This window comes from Hetaerina americana, unplaced genomic scaffold, assembly GCF_022747635.1.
Source record: "Hetaerina americana unplaced genomic scaffold, ioHetAmer1.1.p SCAF_6, whole genome shotgun sequence".
NCBI classification, from domain to species: domain Eukaryota; kingdom Metazoa; phylum Arthropoda; class Insecta; order Odonata; family Calopterygidae; genus Hetaerina; species Hetaerina americana.
Window position 1 is genome coordinate 32,487,068 of NW_027287205.1, and position 19,062 is coordinate 32,506,129.

General features: G+C 36.5%; 2 protein-coding genes across 2 annotated transcripts in view; both read left to right on the forward strand.

The window, feature by feature from the left end:
- The window catches only part of LOC139695295 (A disintegrin and metalloproteinase with thrombospondin motifs 7-like), a 57,267-nt gene extending 46,258 nt beyond the window's left edge, over positions 1-11,009 (forward strand). The window contains exons 16-20 of the mRNA XM_071593993.1: positions 661-775; positions 4,035-4,166; positions 4,697-4,774; positions 7,399-7,517; positions 10,565-11,009. Coding sequence (XP_071450094.1) covers positions 661-775; positions 4,035-4,166; positions 4,697-4,774; positions 7,399-7,517; positions 10,565-11,009 — 889 coding nt within the window. The remainder of the gene's footprint in view (positions 1-660; positions 776-4,034; positions 4,167-4,696; positions 4,775-7,398; positions 7,518-10,564) is intronic.
- A 3,287-nt stretch (positions 11,010-14,296) lies between these two features.
- The window catches only part of LOC139695504 (furin-like protease kpc-1), a 573,252-nt gene continuing 568,486 nt past the window's right edge, over positions 14,297-19,062 (forward strand). The window contains exon 1 of the mRNA XM_071594300.1: positions 14,297-16,028. Coding sequence (XP_071450401.1) covers positions 15,693-16,028 — 336 coding nt within the window. The 5' untranslated portion in view covers positions 14,297-15,692. The remainder of the gene's footprint in view (positions 16,029-19,062) is intronic.

Consider the following 19,062-nt stretch of genomic DNA (forward strand, 5'->3'; position numbering starts at 1 on the left):
CATGAGACTGTTTCCGTTAGCATTTCATACAGAACTGTTGCCTGCATATTAAAAATATAATGCTTCCTCGTGGGGAAGGTTAATTAGTAAGTTTCAAACTTGTCATTCCTCGGCAACACCAAGGCTGTGACATTGCCTCAATAACTTTTGACTTAAATAATTCAATATTCATGGAGAAAAGGATGACCAATGTTCATCATGAGGGAATCTCAGCAAGGGCAAATGGCTAAATGGCCCAAGGGAAAAAATCTGCTTCCTGTACTTTTTGTTGCTACTGTGAAATTGACCTTTTCTAAAATCAAAATATGTATGATGCTATTACTTCTTTCATATTTTGAAGTACTCTTTTGAATTTATGATATTTTAAAATACATTGTATTATTCTTTTAATTTTAATCTAAGAATAATATTGTAAATGCAGTTGTTTGTAATAAGAAAGAGTTATTGATGTACAATAGTTAAATATCATATACCTACATCATATAGTATGCAAAGCAGGCCCAATTCTGATTATCTGGGAATAGATGAAGCCTTTGACATGTTATCCCACTTTTATATAATGATAGTTTTAATTTGCATGATGGATAATTTTCTAAACAGATACCATCAATATCATCAATTGAGGTTCTCCTAATTTATGCCAATTTTCTTCCATTTCAGGGAAGTGTTTGGGGAGTTCCCAGTGCCAGGCTCTAAGGCTTGGCTAGGGATGATTAAATTGAAACAAGAAACTGTTACTATTCCTGGCCCAATAACTGCAGGTTTATTTATAATGGTATGATGTCATGGCGAGGGTGTAGATAATTTCTTTTTGGGGGATTCAAGTCTCCTTAAGCTTAAGCTTATCGAATTGCATACTTTATTCTAGATGGAATGTTAAGTTATTTGTAGTCCGTATAGCCATCATTGTTCTTGAAATATTCCTTAGCTTGTAATCATTGATGTACTTCCACTGTGTATGTGTAATGTCCAGACATATATTTATGTGTTGCCTATTTATCTAAATGTTGCATATTTTCAATATTTTACCCCAGGCCTGCAATATGCAACACTTTTTTAAAAATTTTAATTCCCAAAAATCCTACTTATGCTTGGTCCTGAGAAGTTTGGATTGATAATATTCTACTTTATTTTAAAATGATAAGTTGGAAAGATGGTGAAAAATGTCAATCGGCCTCGTATTTGATAGAATCAAAATAAGTGTGACGGTAATATATTTGTGACTAGTTTCAGTGATAAACTGATGCTGTGTCCCCGATTCTTAAAAACAGTTTACTAATCATACAAATTGGTCCCTACATGATGCACAGTATGAAAAGACCTCATCAAAAACAATAAGGTCTTGCTGTGGAATCAAAAGCATGTGAATGTTCATGCAGGGACATTGGGAAATTAGGATTTTATGTATTGTTTTTTATTTACATTATTATGAGTATTTTCAATATGTACAGGTATATAATTTTTTACCTGTGGGGAGAGGTTCAGATGCTTTCAACCCCTCTCCCCATATCTACTGCAACCCTTTATTCATGTAGGTATCCTCTTATAAATAAACAAAAATCTTACATGATTCTCATGTATGAGATTTCATAGTATGCAGCACATTCATATGCATATCTATAGAAATTATGCTTTGTAATAATCCTGTAGGATTCACCATTATTGGCAATTTTTATTTGATGACTGGGTCTGAATATCTTAACGCATTCGACTCCCTCTTATACAACCACTGTGAACAATGACCCTGAGCTAGATACATGAATAGCTGATTAATGTTCAAAATACCATTTCAGGGTTATAAATTTAGTTTGAGAATATTTATTGTTTGATGCTCTTTTTATTGAATGGAAGTTAATTATTGACTCTTAATGGAACACTATCATAACCCTCGTATCTTTACTTTCAAAATGATTCTCATAATTAATTTGCATATACCACCCTTGGGAGAAATTAAGTCACGATAAGATGTCGGCCAGTTAAAGTGATTAATATATACTTCCATACTGGATAAATGAGACTCAGATGTACTAGGTTTACCAGCCAATTTCATTTACCATAGCAGTCTTTTTGAGGTTCAGGTGAATGCCAAAGTTTCAAAGTTCATTTTATTTTTGTGTAAGCCTAACCAGTTACTTTTACAAAGTTTATAAAGCAGTTTTGAATGACTTACCCTTCAATCATGTTGGTTAATCACCCATTCTATGCACGGGAAATCTAATTTGTGCATTTTGTCAGGTAGATATAAGCATACAGACCATGGTTGCTTGTGAGAACTCAAAGGAGATTCTTCCTTTTTCATTCCTCTTGTTCTACTACCACTTCCCCCACACCCTCTCCTCTTCCATTCCACATTGTCTTGAGTTTTCCCCTCAACCAATGTGATATCTATGCTTAACATATCAGGGAAAGGAAGTGGAAAATTGAATGGAAAGTTTTGAAAAATATTCATGTTTCCACTGATAACATGTTAGACCCATTGAACCACCACAGGGGTATGTACCACATTAATACATATTACCTTGGTCAAAATCCAGGGTACTGTTAGGATTTCTGGCTTATTTATTAGCCTGAATTTAGGACTACTTTGAGTTTGAGCTATTTCAGGTTTTTGAGTTGTCATTTAAGGGAAAAATCTTTGATGCAAAGGAATAGTAAGGGAAGCCCACAGAAAGTTTGCTTTGAAAGAGGTAGATGCAAAGCATTTCGATTGGATGTTGAATACTGCGATATAGAGGGGAAGACGCTAGGTAGATGAGGAAGGGAGAGGAAAAGGATAGATATACTGGATAGAATGATGGGGGGAAGAAGAATGTGGAATTGAAGAACAGTTTAATGGAGTATGAAGTTGTCTCCTTGGGTGAAGCTTAAAAATGCCATGACGTTAGGTCGCTGTCTATCCAAAATCTACCTTAAATGGTAGGGTATCAATTGATAATATGAACAGTTCTACAATTAAGAATGTAAGTATATTTTTCTGCGAACACATATAAAATGGCCATTTCCAGCTGTAGAACTCACAATGAATTCTCCAATGCCATTGAGAATATGGCCGAGATGTAATGATTCCCTATCATCCCATTTGTGGTGAAGAATATCATATTTTTGGGCTACAGAATCAGGGATAAGAGCGACCAAGTGCAACTCTAGACGTCATGCTAAGTATGGTTTGCATAAATTCCATAGTTTCATTTGTTATCATGCTGGGGTTACATTTGAATGTGTATCCTCAAAAAATTAGTAGCCATGTGACTTGCTAGTGATATAAAGGTTTCATTTCGAGGCTGTTTTTCCTTCGGGGTAAAAAATACACATCAATATGTTATTTCTTAATACCTTCATACATTTTTGCTGGATGGATTTTATGAAATAAAATTAAAACAAATCCATCAATAAAGAGAGGGTAAGTCATTAGATGCAGTGCATATACAAAAAAATAAGTTATTGAGTGTTAACACAGATTCAGATTTTTGCATATTTAGCTAATAATTTGATGATATTAACCTTTAGTCACCATAGAAACCTATGAATACATTATACCCTGCTTTTCCTTACAGAAAGTCACATCATATCTAATCAATGAAGCAATTAAATGTAATTCTTTTAACCAAATTGTCTTTTAATATGGAAGCAAGCTGTGCATTATGTAAATATATTGTTGATTTCCACGTAGTTTATTCTTAAAAATGGTCATTTAAATACACTCTTTCTCAATTGCATTTATTTTACATCACAGTAAAATGTATTGTTAAACTGTGAAAAAGATTAATTTTCTTGAAGCATTACCAAAATCCAGCTCCAGGTCTAGTGTCCTTTGGGTGGTATATGCTTCCCATTCCAGAGACAGCCTTTTACCGAGGAGGCTATATGTTCTTCATTCTTTTGAGGTTACTTTTCAAGGTTTTTTTCCATATCCCTATGAATTTTTAAGATAATCTGAACTCTATAGAGTTGGTTCCAAATATGTAAAATAGATATTTGGGTATTGCCAAGTCTAAACATACATTTCTGGAGAGCTTTATCTCATCTCACCACAGGCTCATGCTTTAGAGGAAGTCTCATTCATGTACAGCTATGGAGAAAAGCCAGAAAAACAGAGGAAAGGAGAGTATCACTGGGAGCATGTAGAATGGAGCCAATGCAGTGCAATTTGTGGTCGAGGGGTGCAGGTAATTAATATCATAGTGTTGCAGATATAGTGAAGACATTTCATTGCATTCCTTGGCCAGATTTGAGTCAACTGAATAAGAGAATGATTTGAGATTCAGTGTCTAATCAACCAAAGTTTGAATCCCATTCTAGATAAATTTTCTTATTTATGTGCTGGTCATTGTATGACTGTGGAAAATCCGGTAAAATCCATTTGTTCCACAAATTCAGCTTTTTCAATTTATAAATTAAAAAAATAATATACAAAAAATTCATATTTTTGCAAAATTTAGATAATCAAGGTTCTCAAGGGGCTTTCTTCATATCCACAGTGACATCCAGTGTACAGTTAAGGTAGACCCTAATTGTACCCTATTGCTAATTGTCTTGATCATTCTGATTATCCACTACCATCAGCACTATCCTTGAGAATAACAGCTGAGAGTCTAAACATAATCTGCACCTTTTACATGTCTTAATCCTTGGGTGGCCAATCTTGCTTTATTTTATTTATGGAAATTTGATGTATATCCCTCTTCCCCTGGAACAGGCTGTTCCACTGGAGCTGGCTAAACTGCCTGATTATATGGCAAAATTTCTGAAGCTAGAGCCTTCAATATATGAGTGGGTATTTCATCAGGCCCGGAGGATTTATTTAGCTTAATATTTTTCAGCAAACGTTCTATTCCATAGGTTTTGGCCATCGGTTGTCTTGCAAGATTTGATAAGCTATCGGAAGCATTCGGTGAGATATTGGTGAAAACACTTTGAAAGAAGAAGTTTAATAAGTTATTCTAAACTGCTGGTTACCCTTTCATGTTCATCGTTTTTGAGTAAATTAACAGTTGACTTATTTCCCTGAACTTTTCTGACGTGGGACCAAAATGCTTTCGGATTCTCTTTTAAATATTCCAAAAATCTTTTTTATTTGCAAAACATGTCCAAAATTCATTCTTGGCATTCACTGCAGATATCTTGTAATCATAAGTGATCTCATTCTTTATCTCGCTAGAGATATCATCCCTAATATTTTTCATCTTGGTGTGACGGAGCCTTTGACCTCGCAATGCTTTCTTACATCTGCGTTGTACTATCTAGGTTCTGTGTTATCCTTCATAAATTTACTGGAAATGAACTTGTTGACTGCTGAGCATGTGATCTCAAGAAAGTGATTCCACGTATCCTCAGTATTTTGTTGATTACAATCTTTCTTAAAACTTGAAAATTGACTCTATAGAATGCACTTTCGGTCATTGTAGTCCCCTTCTTTAAACAAGTAAACATTCCTTTTAGGCTTTTTATTTCGGACCGCATGTAGGGAAAACTTAGCATTTACTGCTCTATGGTCTCTAATTCCTTTTATAGTTTCTGTAGTTGATGAAATGGCGAGTTTATTCAAGGAGTTCAATGGAGTAGAATTCAATAACAATTTGCAGATATCTTTGTCTTTACCTCTCATTTGAAAAATATATATGCTCCGATCATAAGATGGGACATTGAAATCTCCACCAATTATAACGTTATAATCATTGTGAAATAATGACAAGGTTTCAGCTTGTTTGTAGAGTATAGTTGATTTAATTATGGCTATGCAAAAGGATTTGGAAATGTTTTGGCAGTTTTTTAATAACCTGCAGATTTTTTTAACTGCCTTTTGAATATATATGTGCTTACTGTTTATTAATAATTTGTTTTGTTTGATGTAGCTTCTTCAGTACTCACCTGATTACTTGAACTTTGTTTGATTCAATCTTCATTTAAATTAGCTGAAAATGTGTAGGGAAAATTAAGGCTGAGCTTAGATCATTATTTGCGTTTAGAGTGCTGAAGTTTGTGGCAGAAATAGAGGAAATACAATGGAAGATATGGTATGAATTAGGAAATTGAACAAGTCCAATTAATATCCTTTTTCATGCTATCCCTTTGCCTATCCAGGCTTCATTTTAGTTTTCATTTTGTACATTTCCTCAAAATTTCCATCTCATATGTTTAAGTTTAAAAAGTGGTAAAAACTTGTTGATCTTTACCACTGATTTTTGAGGGAAAATGTTGATGCATAAAAGTATCACCCCTGCCAATCATGCATCTTGTTTACAGAAGCTGTGAAATGTTCAGCATTTACAGCTCCTTATCTTTCTAATGATTTTATCTGCAGTAGTTGTGCCTCCATTGGTGTCTTAGACAAAACAGAATGTTTCAACTTGCAATGTCTACCTATAATACATGGCTAGAGTCAAATCAATCAAACTTATATGATAAACATTACTCATTAAACTAGCAATACAAGGTAAAATTAAATATTTGCAAAGTAAACCATGTGCATAAAAAATATGATCTCTCTTTGTTTAACATTCCTCGTGGAATAATCGGGAAAGAAATCACCAAACCATTACTTGTAATTTTAAATATTCATCATTGGTATTAGTTTAGGTCATTTATTTCAATGAGCCATATCAAGAGAATGTGATTTATAAGTGGTTTACAGTGCATACTTAAAATAAATATAGGTACATTTGATATTTAATGCAAGTACAATTGAAAATTGAATGAGTTTTCAAAAAAATGGAGTTGTAGCAATAATGCATGTATAGTTCTTTCACATATGCAAATAATTATTTGCATGGTGGTATCATGGGGAAGTGGTAGCCAAAGGTTTCAGAAATTCAGGAACAAAATATCTTGCTACCAATAGCATGTCTAGTGTGTCATGCTTTACTTGAGTCAGCTACTGTATTCAATTACCAATGCCCAATCTTTTTAGCCAGTCAATACAATTGAGTAGACTTGTTAGCTAAAAAATGAAATATTCATCTGACTCAGGGTGACCTAAGTTTTGATCAAATCTTGGGGGCATTTAGCTAAGCTAGAATGGTCTTATTCAATAGGCAATAGTTTCTCTTGCTCTGTATTCCTCATTGCAATTAAGTATTCATAATAACTACATTACCTCATTTATTCACATTAAATTGGAAAAAAACTTTTGAGTCAAAAATGTCACCACTGGTTAATTTCTTCCTTTAAGTGTATCAAATAGTCAAATTTTGGCCATCAAAACAATTTCAGCACCATGGGTTGAGAATAAGAAATATTTCATCATGCGCAAATCATGACTCTATATACATGGATCGGTCGTGAACTGTTTTCTGTGTGTATAAACTATTTTTTATTTAATCAGAACTAATATTTGCATTATTAATATATGATAAATGTCTTTATCAATTGAGTACAAACCTTAAATGATCCTTCCATCAGAAATCAAGTCCGTACTGCATGGAATCAATTTCTGGACGAGTGGATGACAAGTACTGTGAGAATATGAAGATGCCCTCGACAAAAAACAAACAGTGTGTCCAGGCTCCATGCCCAACCAGGTATGACAAAGAAGCAGGCTTTGTTCATGGCCCATTCTAGCTGAGAGTTGGCATTTTAAGCTTTGATATTTATTCAGGACATAATATGAAAATGAGTGTAAGTTCACCATTAAAAAATCATTTGATTTGGAAGGGAAATAAGCATACTCTAGGAATGAATGCCTGTAAAGAAAAGATTTGTATTCAGTATCACCAGAGACACAATTATGCTCTACATTGATAATATATGATCGTATGTGAAATCAATACTGCTAGAGGTACTAGTATAGATATCTCTGGTGCCTAAGAAGTTACTATCTCTTAGATTTTAAAGTTAAACAACCTCAGTGTATTGATAGTTGGTAGAAACAGGTATATTTCATTTGGAAATGTCATAGAGGCATTTGAGCTTTGCTGCATCCTGTAATAATTATTATCAAGGGATTGCAAGAATTGTACATTAGAAAATCAATGTAATGGGTATGGGATGAGAATCAATATAAACATACAAAAAATTATGAGGTTTTCTAGAAAGAGTTAAGCTTAGTTGAGCATTGTTATGTTGAAATACTTGTAGGTGGCCAAAAACTAGAGCTGGTCAAGCAGTTTGCCTATCTCATAAGTGTTTTGAATTAGGAGGGTCAAATTACTGGGTACATAAGAAGTATGTTAGACAAAGAAGCTTTTACAAGATGAAGGGAATTGAAGACAGGGACGGTGAGTAAAAATGTGGGGAAAACTCATTAAAACTTTGATATGGAGTGTATTTTGGTGCAGTGTGGAAACATGATTGTGTTAGCAAGACGATATGTGCAGATTGGATGCCTTTGAAATGTGGATGTGGAGAATGATGGAAAAAGTGAAATCAATGGAAATAAAAACAAACAAGGAAGTGCTAGTGCATGGCTGGGGAGGAGAGGGTAGAAATCCAAGGGAGGGAGGATAGATGGAATTGGGGCATTTTGATTGGAAATGGAATGTTGAAGACCATGATAGAGGGGAAAACATTAGGCAAGCAAGGAAGGGGTAGAAATAGGATAGAAATGTTAGAAGGAATGAAGGGAGAATGTAAGTATTTGGAATTGAAGAACAGGTTAATGTTGTGAGGGATGTCAGGTTGTGTTTTGTTGGAAAATGCTATTGATTTTTATTGTTGCCCGTCTTTCCATCCAAAACCTCCTTAAAATAGTAGAATACCTTTAATAATAATAAAAACTATATCAGACTAAAATTATAATATTATCATTGAAAGCCTGTTCATTATTTTGCACCATAGATACAATTTCATTAAAACTTTAATTAGAAATTAGTTTCCTATAAAGCATTCTTTGCAAAGCAGTTTTTGGTTGTATGGGGTGACTTTTTTCGGGCCATAAATTTTCTTTGATATACTGACAACTGTTTACCAGAGTTTTTAATGATATATTGGACTCATAATACTTTATAATGTTAGGCTAGTCAGAACTGTAGTGGTAGTGTCCATCAAAAACATATCTAAATTGGTAGAATACGATTATTAATAATAATTGACAAATATTGGTAATAAGATATTGTAGGTATATATTTGTAATTGCTAATGAGATTATGTTAATATCTTTTTCAATCTACAATAAATATGCTTTTATAATAGAGCATTCAGAAATATGTATCTGTATAATGTGGTAGTACCAGTCCAACACTATTAATAATTGAAATACTAATCAGAAAAAAATTGGTGCTCTTGATGGTCTCTACTTTGAGAAAATTCATAATCACTAATTGAGTTTTTTTTTCTCCCAAAAAACTTAATTTTACTACTACTGGTTTCGACGCATAGGCAAGATCAGCATGTATAGAATCTCATGCATGGCCAGGAAATATATACTCGTAATAGGAGGGGAGGTGGGCTATGGAAAGGAATTTGTGGCAGAAAGAAGGGGGGGGGGGAGAACCATGGGTTCATGTTGCAGGATAAGGTTCCATTGGTTGACGAAAACTACTTAGTAAGAGACTCACCTCTTTTTGAAGTTTTATTGTCCATCAATAAAGTGTAGTCATAAACTCTTTGTCTTTCCTCCTCTCCTCGCATTCATAATCCTTTCCTTCCTATATATTGTCTCTTCCACTCCCCTGTCAGCCACCTCATTGAACCACTCTATGCCCCTCACCCACGCAGCTGCCTCCAAATCAATACTTGCCCCTTCTTGCCGCAAATTCCATTCCATAGCCCACCTCCCATCCAAATAAAAGTATATATATTTCCTCGTCATGTATGAGATTTTATACCTGATGATGTTGCCTAAGCATTGAAACAATAGTACAATTGTAGTAGTTAAGTTTTTTGTGTAAAAAATTACTAAGTTTATTTATTCAGTGAAATTGGTGCTATTAAATATCAATGGCTGCTACTCCTAAATGTTCATTTCTCACAAACCATTTAATTTTGTTACCAGTATAAGGCAATGGGTATTGCTCGAATTGATTTTCAGTTCATAGATTGGATTGTATATAATCCTGCTCAACTGTCAAGGGATAGTATTGGTTATATTTTGCCATAGGAGCATAACTTTTTCCATTCCGGTTTTATGAAAAAATTTCATTTCTGCTTATCCTTGTCTTCTGGCTGAAAATGTATGGACCACCCTTTAATTCTTACAGTGGCATGGAAGAAGGCACAAAATTGGAAATACAGTTGGAGGAGTTGAGATTAGAATTTGAAAGTAAGGTGTTATAAGTTGTTGGTTAATTGTGTGTAAAAATTGTGTATAAAAATTAGTTCATGATGACCTAAAGGTGGAAATACTATGAGAGACATTCATGCCACTATTATATGACATATTTTTTCCTTTGATACATATTTTTTGATTTTCTCCCTCCCCAAAGCTTCCATTTTCTCTTGTTTAGCCAAAATATATACTTCAAAACATCAAGTGTAGGTTTTGGGGTGTCATTCGAAACTGTACATGGGTCGGTTAGTTTCTTGGGAGTGGAGTCAGATTGAAATAGACAAGAGTCAAACAGACAAGTACTTGGCAAAGAGATATTTCATTGCTTGAGATTAGTGCAATATTTGATGTTTGTCATTGCAGATGGGTAATGAATGACTGGTCCAAGTGCAAGTGTTCAGATGGCAAGGGAGAACGAGTTCGCCTGGTGCAGTGCATGCAGGCTGATGGTGAGGGAGAAGGGGAGGGAATTGTTGTGTCATACAATCGTTGTGCGTTGCCCAAGCCGAGGACAAGAGAGCCTTGTCAGTGCTCTGCATCTCGCGGTGGACGGTTTGTTAGAGAAGACGAGAATTGCACAGAGACAAGTAGCAAACAAGAAGGAGATGGTGGCACGATGGAGATACCTCGAGGCCAGATTATAACAGACTTTGAAGACGTGGACAATATGCACATCGACGTGGTGTCATCCAAGACAGGCAAGAATCAAACACTTCGTGGGGAGGAGGCATTGCTGTTTCTACAAAACCTTCAGGGGGATTCATTGGCCAATTCGCATCATCCAAATGCATCACATTATCTTTTATGATTGAGATGATTATGTTAATGTCAAATTGCTCTTTGCTTCTGTTTTGTTGTCAGATGTCATGAATATTTTGACGTGGTGAGAGTTAACACAATATTGTTATTTTATTTTTTGATGAGTTTGCATTACATTAGTTTTCTGCATAAAATTTTCATTAGTTGAAGCTGTTGGCTTTCTGGATACCATGAATGGCTATCATTCATAAGTCCTATCTTCTGTGAAGGAGCTGATAAATAACAGCTAGAGTTTGAGGAAATCTCGTTCAAAACGTTTTCTGTCTTCCTGCTGTCTTCTGTCTTCTAACACAAAATTCCAATTCCCATCAAAGGTATTTTCCTGAATGCAGAATTTTAAATTCTAAGCACAACTGCAGATTATATTTTTTCAAAAAATTGATATTATTTGAAGTAGTTTCCATATACATGTACATCTCATTTGTGAAAATATTGACATTATGCAAAAATTGAAATTCTTCAGTCCTTTTGAAAAGTTATACATTTTTAAATTTGTTGTTCTTTTCACAATTCTGCAACCTACGAGACCATTCTATTGTAAATTCCTAATATGATTGTATTTATTGAAAAAGATTATCAGTGGATGGGTTGTCTTGGGTAGAGCATGTATGTAACTTTTTTGCAGATTCCAAAATTTCTCAAGTTTGGGATTGAGAATAGTATTTTATTTGTTAATCTGTGCTATTGATAAATTAATTTAGTTGTGATTTGTTTTGAAGAACCAGAGTTATTTAATAGAGTTCACTACAATTTAAGATTTTTTTCAATATTGCATGTTATGTACAATAAGTGGATTACAAGTGGTTTGCCATTTAATTGCCAATTAATTGCCTACTTAACTGGGATTCGACATCTACTTTTAATGAAAAATTCTTTTGTTCCACGTATAAAATGGTTGTAATTATCATAAGAATAAGAACAGTTTTTATTAAACACTGGTTTTTTTCATTGTATGTGACAGCCTGCAACTATTCTAAAATAATTTGGCACCATCAATAATATGTTTTTATGACACCACCCTAAAGTATTAATTAATTCAACTGTCAATGTAAGAAATAATAACAAAATGATCATTAAGTAACCATTTTTCCTGTGTATTTTGCACAAGAATTTTATTTTTAATCTTTACCAGTTTATCCTATAGATCTTTAAAATTCTTCACTTTGAAATTTCTATGCGACCTTGAATACTGCACATCAACTTATTTAAGAACTTGGTGTTCAAATGAAACCCAACATTTCATGTTCACTTTTATGTTAAATATAATAAATAACATTCTTTTGGTAGTAGAGTAGATATTTCATTGGAATATAACATTTTGTATTAATTTTGCAAAATATTAGTTTATTTCATTAGATTTTATAATGTGAGTGATGAATAACAATGAGTTAGTTATGAATAGCATAATAGCTGATGGTATTTTTCTGCAGGAATATCTTTTCATTTGGTCTTTAGAATATGTCCATGTAAAAAAGCATGCAGGAAAATTAATTCTACATACCACATTATATTAACTAAATAAATGAATTCAAATGCATGCGGTCACAAATAATATTGAAAATGAAAGTTTCTACAATGCAAAATTGATGTGCCATACAATGCCTAATACTAAACCTATTTTTTAAGAAATGCTCCGATTAGAATATCGCTAATTAGATAATAACATTATAATATTCAAGTTATAATTTAAATTTTAGTAAATATAAAAAAAACCATGGACAAAGTAATCAATCCTATGGTCAGTTTGGTCAGTAATTGTTGAGTTCACCCAGTACAACATGGAAAATGTTTGACATTTTCACCTTTCCATGAGAATTTAATCCCTAAATAGCTAGAATTTTCAATCACGATGATGAAATTTACAATTAAATTTCTCATTTTCGGAAGCGAATAAGCCATATAATTTATATAGACGAAATCATTGTTTGGAATAAGACAAAAATAACGGTCTTTCTGTCAAGGACTTGGAGCAAACTAGTTATGAGGTTCATACATGCAAATGTCATAGTCTGGGTGCCTTTCGTTAAAAAACGTAATGAACTTAAATGTATTTTTTATGCTTGTAATTTCCTGCATTGATTAAGAATGTAGGTAACTCGAAAAATCCTATATTTCGATTTCCCACATAAGTCAACGCAGAAAGGTAAAATAAACACACAGAAGACGCGAAAAGAATATAATGACATAATCTGGTGCTACGAAAGTCAAATTGGAGTGAAGTTATTTGGCACGATAGCAAATATGATGGAGGTCCCGGTTTGGCAAGAGAAGAAAATTCCCGCCACATTCCGCGCTGTTCTTTTTTATTTTTCTCGTCTGGAGAAGTCGCAGAATAGGAATGTAAAGAACCAAGTTCAAACCTTTCCCACTCAGGTCGCGCCACCGTTCCTCCGCGCGCGAGTGCAACGTCATGCGGCCGTCAGTAGAAGCATGAAGCGGAGAGGGGGAAAGGGGGAGAGTGAAGCAAAAACCAGCCCCGTAACGGCGATGGTGGGGGAGGGTAAGGTTAGGGAGAGGGAAATAGGGGGGCGGTTGTTGTAGAAGGGGGAGGTTGCTAAGGAATGGGAGGAGAGAGTTTTAGGAGGGGTTTTCGGAGATGCGAAGGAAACAGGGAGAAGACGCCTCCCCCTCAATTCTCCTCCTCTTCTTTTCTTCCCCTATCCTCCTCTTCATCCCTCCCTCCTTCAATAACCCGCTAAGCCCCTCCTCACCCACCCTCCCAACCAAACAACCTCTCCTCCCCCTTCTTCACCGGATGCTGGCAGTTCGGAGGGGAGGTGAAAATGTGCGAAGGGAGGTGGGGGGACGGTGATTCTCCGTCGGCCGGCAGAGGGAGAGAGGGCGAAGAAGATGTGAGAGGGGGGTTGTGGGGCGGGAGGGAAGAACGCGACGGGGAGTGGAGTAGGCTGGCGAGAGGGAAGGCGAGGGAAACAGGCAACTCCGTTTTCAGTCCGCGGACGGGAACTGTGAGGTGTGGATGGACAGTCGACGTTCGGACGGTTTTTCAGTGATTTACGTGCGTGGTTGGCCCGAGACGAGGGGGGACTGCGTCCGGAGGAAAAACCGTCTCCTTCCACTTCGTTCCCCAAAAGGGCAGTAGAGATATGTTAAAACATACTCTCGCACCTGCTCCTTTAGCCCCTTTGGGGAACACACGTGATACACGATTCACTTAAACGTGTGTTTTTGGTTTGGGCTTCAGTTTTGTCCGTGTGTGTATATATATATATATATGTGTATCGGTATGCATATCGGATCCGTGTGAGGAAGCAGTAGTGTCTCAAGGGAAGTCTCGGCGGTAGAATTAGTCTGCAACTTTCCCCATCCCCAATCGGAAGGATCATCGTCGTCTTGTGTACATAATTCGTTGGATACGGTGTGAGAGGGAATGCTGGGAAGGTCCTCCAGGCAGGAGTCAGATGTGTAATTGTGAGCTTGTGGTTTGTCAGTGCGTGTGTTCATAAACAAAACTCTTATTCAATTCCCGTCCGAACTCTCCATCGTTTTACGTGCGTGAATGAATCGCTACTCGGGGTCGCGTGGAAAAAGGGTTGTGGATACTTACACACTTAACCGGCCAAATCGTTGTCAACGAAACGCACGCTTTTGCTTGATGGGTGGCGCATAGGTAACCGGCAAATGTGTTCATGCGAATGATATAAAAATATCGCTTGCCTCATAGATGAAAGTCTCTCGTATTTGGAATTAGTCGCCGCCTTCGGAAGTTTTCGCTCGCTTCTCATCTTCCCTTTCCTCCCACGGTTTGTTACTTTCGGTGACTTGAGAAAACCCAACTCTCGAGTTTTTATGTGTTCCCCTGTCCCATTTTTGCGCTACCTTCCTTCATCCCTCCTCTCTTTCCCATCCTTCACACGACCAGAAGAGCGAGTGAGTGAGTGAGAGAGAAAGGAGGAGAGAAGGAGGGACAAAAAAGAAAAATGTCGGGCGGGAGTGGTCCGGGACGATCTGCCTTCGCCGGGCGTAGTCAGGGCGACGACGTAAGTCTCCTTCGATGCCCCGGGGACCTGCTGCCAGGCAACGACGATTAATACTACTACTCTGCCACTATTACTACGAGGACGACGCTACTACTACTACGAAACACACGCTGCAACTTCTTTAGCAGGGATCACATGAAATCTCGGGTCCAGTCTCTCCGTCGTCGATCTGATAATGAAAAGAACTTCTCGCAGCAATAAGAGGAATATTTGTTATAAGGCAAAGGGAGTGGGAAATAGTTATATTGATTGAAGAATCGTGAAATCTTCATCATCGATTAGCTCAAGTAACTGGGGAAGTATAGCATACAGGTGATAGACATAGTAATAGTTATCAAAATTGACAACATCGACTGGAGAGAAAGTCTGCTCTGCGAAAATTGTGTTTGTGTTGTAAGAAAGTTGCGTTTCCGGCGTGTCAAATTTCCATAGCTTTTGTTTTTAAGTGCTTCAAGTACTTCAATGTACAGATTTACATGTATCTATTTTTTGAAAAAAAAGGACCTTGCTTCTTCTTCGCTCGTGTTTTGAGTTTTTAAATTCGCGGCCCATTATCTCTCTTGTCACTCTTTTCAAAATATCATAAATATATGTATATGTAAATTCTCTACGAGGGAAAAAAGTGTAGTTTTTGTAATTACCGTGTGTGTCTGTGATTTTTAGTGTTCCTCGAGATGGCGTTGAGGATTATGTGGTTGCCTCAGCAACGGCAACAAAATAAGGCGGTAGTTGGTACGGGGGGTTTTTTGAGGCTGTTCCTCTTAATACACTTAGTGCTTTCTTGTGCTGGCGATCTGTCATCTTCGTTCCCCAACGATGCTTCCGATGCTGCCTCTTCGTTTTATCCACCGTCTGAAGACGGTGATAGAGGCATGGGCTCGGAAGAGCAGACGCACGACGGGACATCTTCTGGCGTGGTTTACTCGAGGCAGTGGGCTGTTCACGTTGAAGGCGGGAGGCAAGTAGCAGACTCCATCGCAGCCAAGCACGGATTCATCAACCTAGGCGAGGTGAGTTATTCGATGCCCGATGATGTAAAATAAACCCACCCTCGGCCCAGCTTCCTTCCTGCGATCACCAATTGTCTCCTTATGTAAAATGGAATGAGATATTCAGAATTTATTTCCAATTGTTTGTAAAAGATTTGGAAGCTGACCTAGAGCTCTGAGAAACCTACGCATTGGTTTTTCTGCCTGCCCCTCCGTAAGGTTACATACACGTATGTCCGTGCTGTAAGGCGGCTAATTTGTTTTCTAGTTCCATTATTATTGTCTCCCGAAACCTGCATTTAGAATCGTTGATTATTGTCGATATTCTCTTCGTTTATAGTTGAATTTTCCACATCCACCGTATATAAGATAATCAAATTGAAAGATGATGACGTGAGGAAATGCATTGTAATGCTCGTTAAATGTAATTTTAACATTGATGTAATTCATCATGCAAGGTAAAAGTTTGTGAAGAGGAAAGCTCGATAAGTCTGATATCGATAATTTAGTCCATTCGATTACAAACCGCAGAGTAACCATGCGTCTATTTTTGTTTATAATAATAATGAGCCAATATTCCGGTGTCAAAAATAGTCCGCTACTGGATTCAAAAGTATGGCGTTAGATGCTGTTCAATGGTTTCGGTAAAATCTTTCACAATTTCTACGTGAAGTGTTGTTTTTTTCAATTGGCGGTTTTCGTTTCGTAATCCTGATTAGTTGGCCTAGTGGAATTCTTTTAATTTGTGAAACGTCCCGCTGGGCCTATAGGTTGTGTATACGCCTACTTTTCCTAGATTACATAGCATAGGACATAACAAATTATGTACTTATTAGAGGTCTGTATATTTCAAACTATTAAGTAATTGTGTTATTATTTTTAATCGCACATTTTCCATGAATTAAGCAGACGTACCGAATCATCACCATCCTACTTCAAAACTTACTAATCTTAATCTAAGCGCCCTGCAAAAGATACAAGCCGTGTTGTTTTCTCAAATTTCTCAAGGAACTCGCCGATTTTAATTGCAATCGCTCATCGGTAATAACAAAGGGAGTCGTGAATTATGATTGTGATCGATTATTATTAGATTATTAAATATTTTTAGATGTATTTTATTTTGTATTCAACTACTGAAGTAATAAGAACCAGCTGGAATTCAGGGATCTCATCTTTTACCAATTTCCTTATCCTATTTTTTATTATAAATTACGTAGGACCCTACCAGCCACCGCTGGGGATATGGCAGGGGGTGATTACACACCAGAGTACGTTTGACCCAAAAGACCTTTCCCTCCTATTGCGTTCGGTAAACATTAATCTGATTCCTTAAAAATGACGTCTTAAACTTATCTGTGCTGCATTTAATATCTCGAATTTTGCTGACAAGATTTCTCATGTCGTAGTATGATTGGGCTAATAATAAATTTTCAACATTTACCTCTAAATAGACATCCTTCCAAGTTTTGCAAGAGATTTTATCTGTAATTAAATCATCGCTCCGTAAATGATTCCTAACCTCTAGATACTCTAATAACTTTGATACGCTACTCAGTTTGTCATAACAACGTTTCACAAATAATATTAAGTGTAGAACCGATAGATTGAAGATGTCATTTTTTTCGTGAATAATAAGGGATCAGAATAACATTGTCCGACCACGGTTGGGTCATATTCGGGTCAAAATTAGCCCGCTGTGTATTCGCCCCATGCATTACACCCTAGCGGTGGCTTGCAGGGTACTTAAATAAATAAATAAATTAATCTAGCTGCTCCTATCGGGGCGCCCTTCGTCGACCTTCACTCGGCGATCCAATCGTGTAGGAACTCCTTGGACCGTTCTGGTGTTCACTGCACGTCCGAGGCCGCCAGGTAGGATATTCGAGCACTGCAGGGCTTTTTTAGATTAAAGTGTAGGTCAGCGTGTAGTTCAATTAGTGGGTCTCGAAAGTTTTCTTTGCCAAATTATGTAGCTTAAATTGAAGTAAGGTTCAGTGCTAGCAATAGTTCAGTAAACACCAATCAGACAGTATCGGATGGAAAATGTTATAAGGGATTCTGTATTAATGAGGAGACGATCCTTGTTAAAAATAAAAAAAAGTAATGTCAAGGGAAAATTATCTGTATTGGTAGTGAATTGCCGAAGTTCAAAAAACAAAGTCGCAGAATATCAATCACAGTTATTACACATAATTATTCAAAGCATAGGCGCAGATATAATTATTGGGGCAGAAAGCTGGTTATCCGCTGATATTTTCGAATATGAAATTGGTGTCGTAATTGGAATTAAAAATTCTTGCGTCATCAGGGCTGAGGTGATTCGGGGTAATGTTTTGGAAAGCGTTTGGTGCTCAATTAAAATTCCTCAATCCAAAAGAATTTATATATGCGCATTTTACAGACCGCCAGTCGACAGAGACAATTCAATACTAGTATTAGATTAGCAAATCAGAGGTTTTTTATCTCTACACAATGATCGCGACGTTATTATCGGTGGAGATTTCAATGTCCCATCTATTGACTGGAGCACATTTAGTTTTAAATTGAGAGTCTCAGCGAGTGCCGCCGATAGCTGACCGAATCGTAAGGCTCTAAAGGATCTAGCTTCGGGAATTCCGCCGTATCTAGAAATAATATTCAAGAAGTCGCTGGCAGACCACACGGTTCCCAGAGATTGGAACACGGCTAGCGTTACGCCAATATTTAAAAACCGGAGACAAAGATGAACCGAGCAATTACAGACCTTTTTCTCTCGCATCCATTTCGTAAAAGGTTATGGAACATTTAGTTGCTAAGTTGCTAGTTCAATCGCGAGAAACCTCGATAGTCATAAGTTATTAATGAAAAATCTGCACGGTTTCCTAATAGGTAGATCCTGCGAGACACAACTTACGCTTTTTGTTCATGATATTCTTATTTCGGGTGAGAGAAATGTTCCAGTGGACGCGTACGAGTATTTTCTAGATTTTAAGAAAATCTTTGATCTAGTACCTCGTAGTGAACTACTCGCGAAGCTAGAAGCATATGATATCGATAAAAATATCTGGGGTTGGAT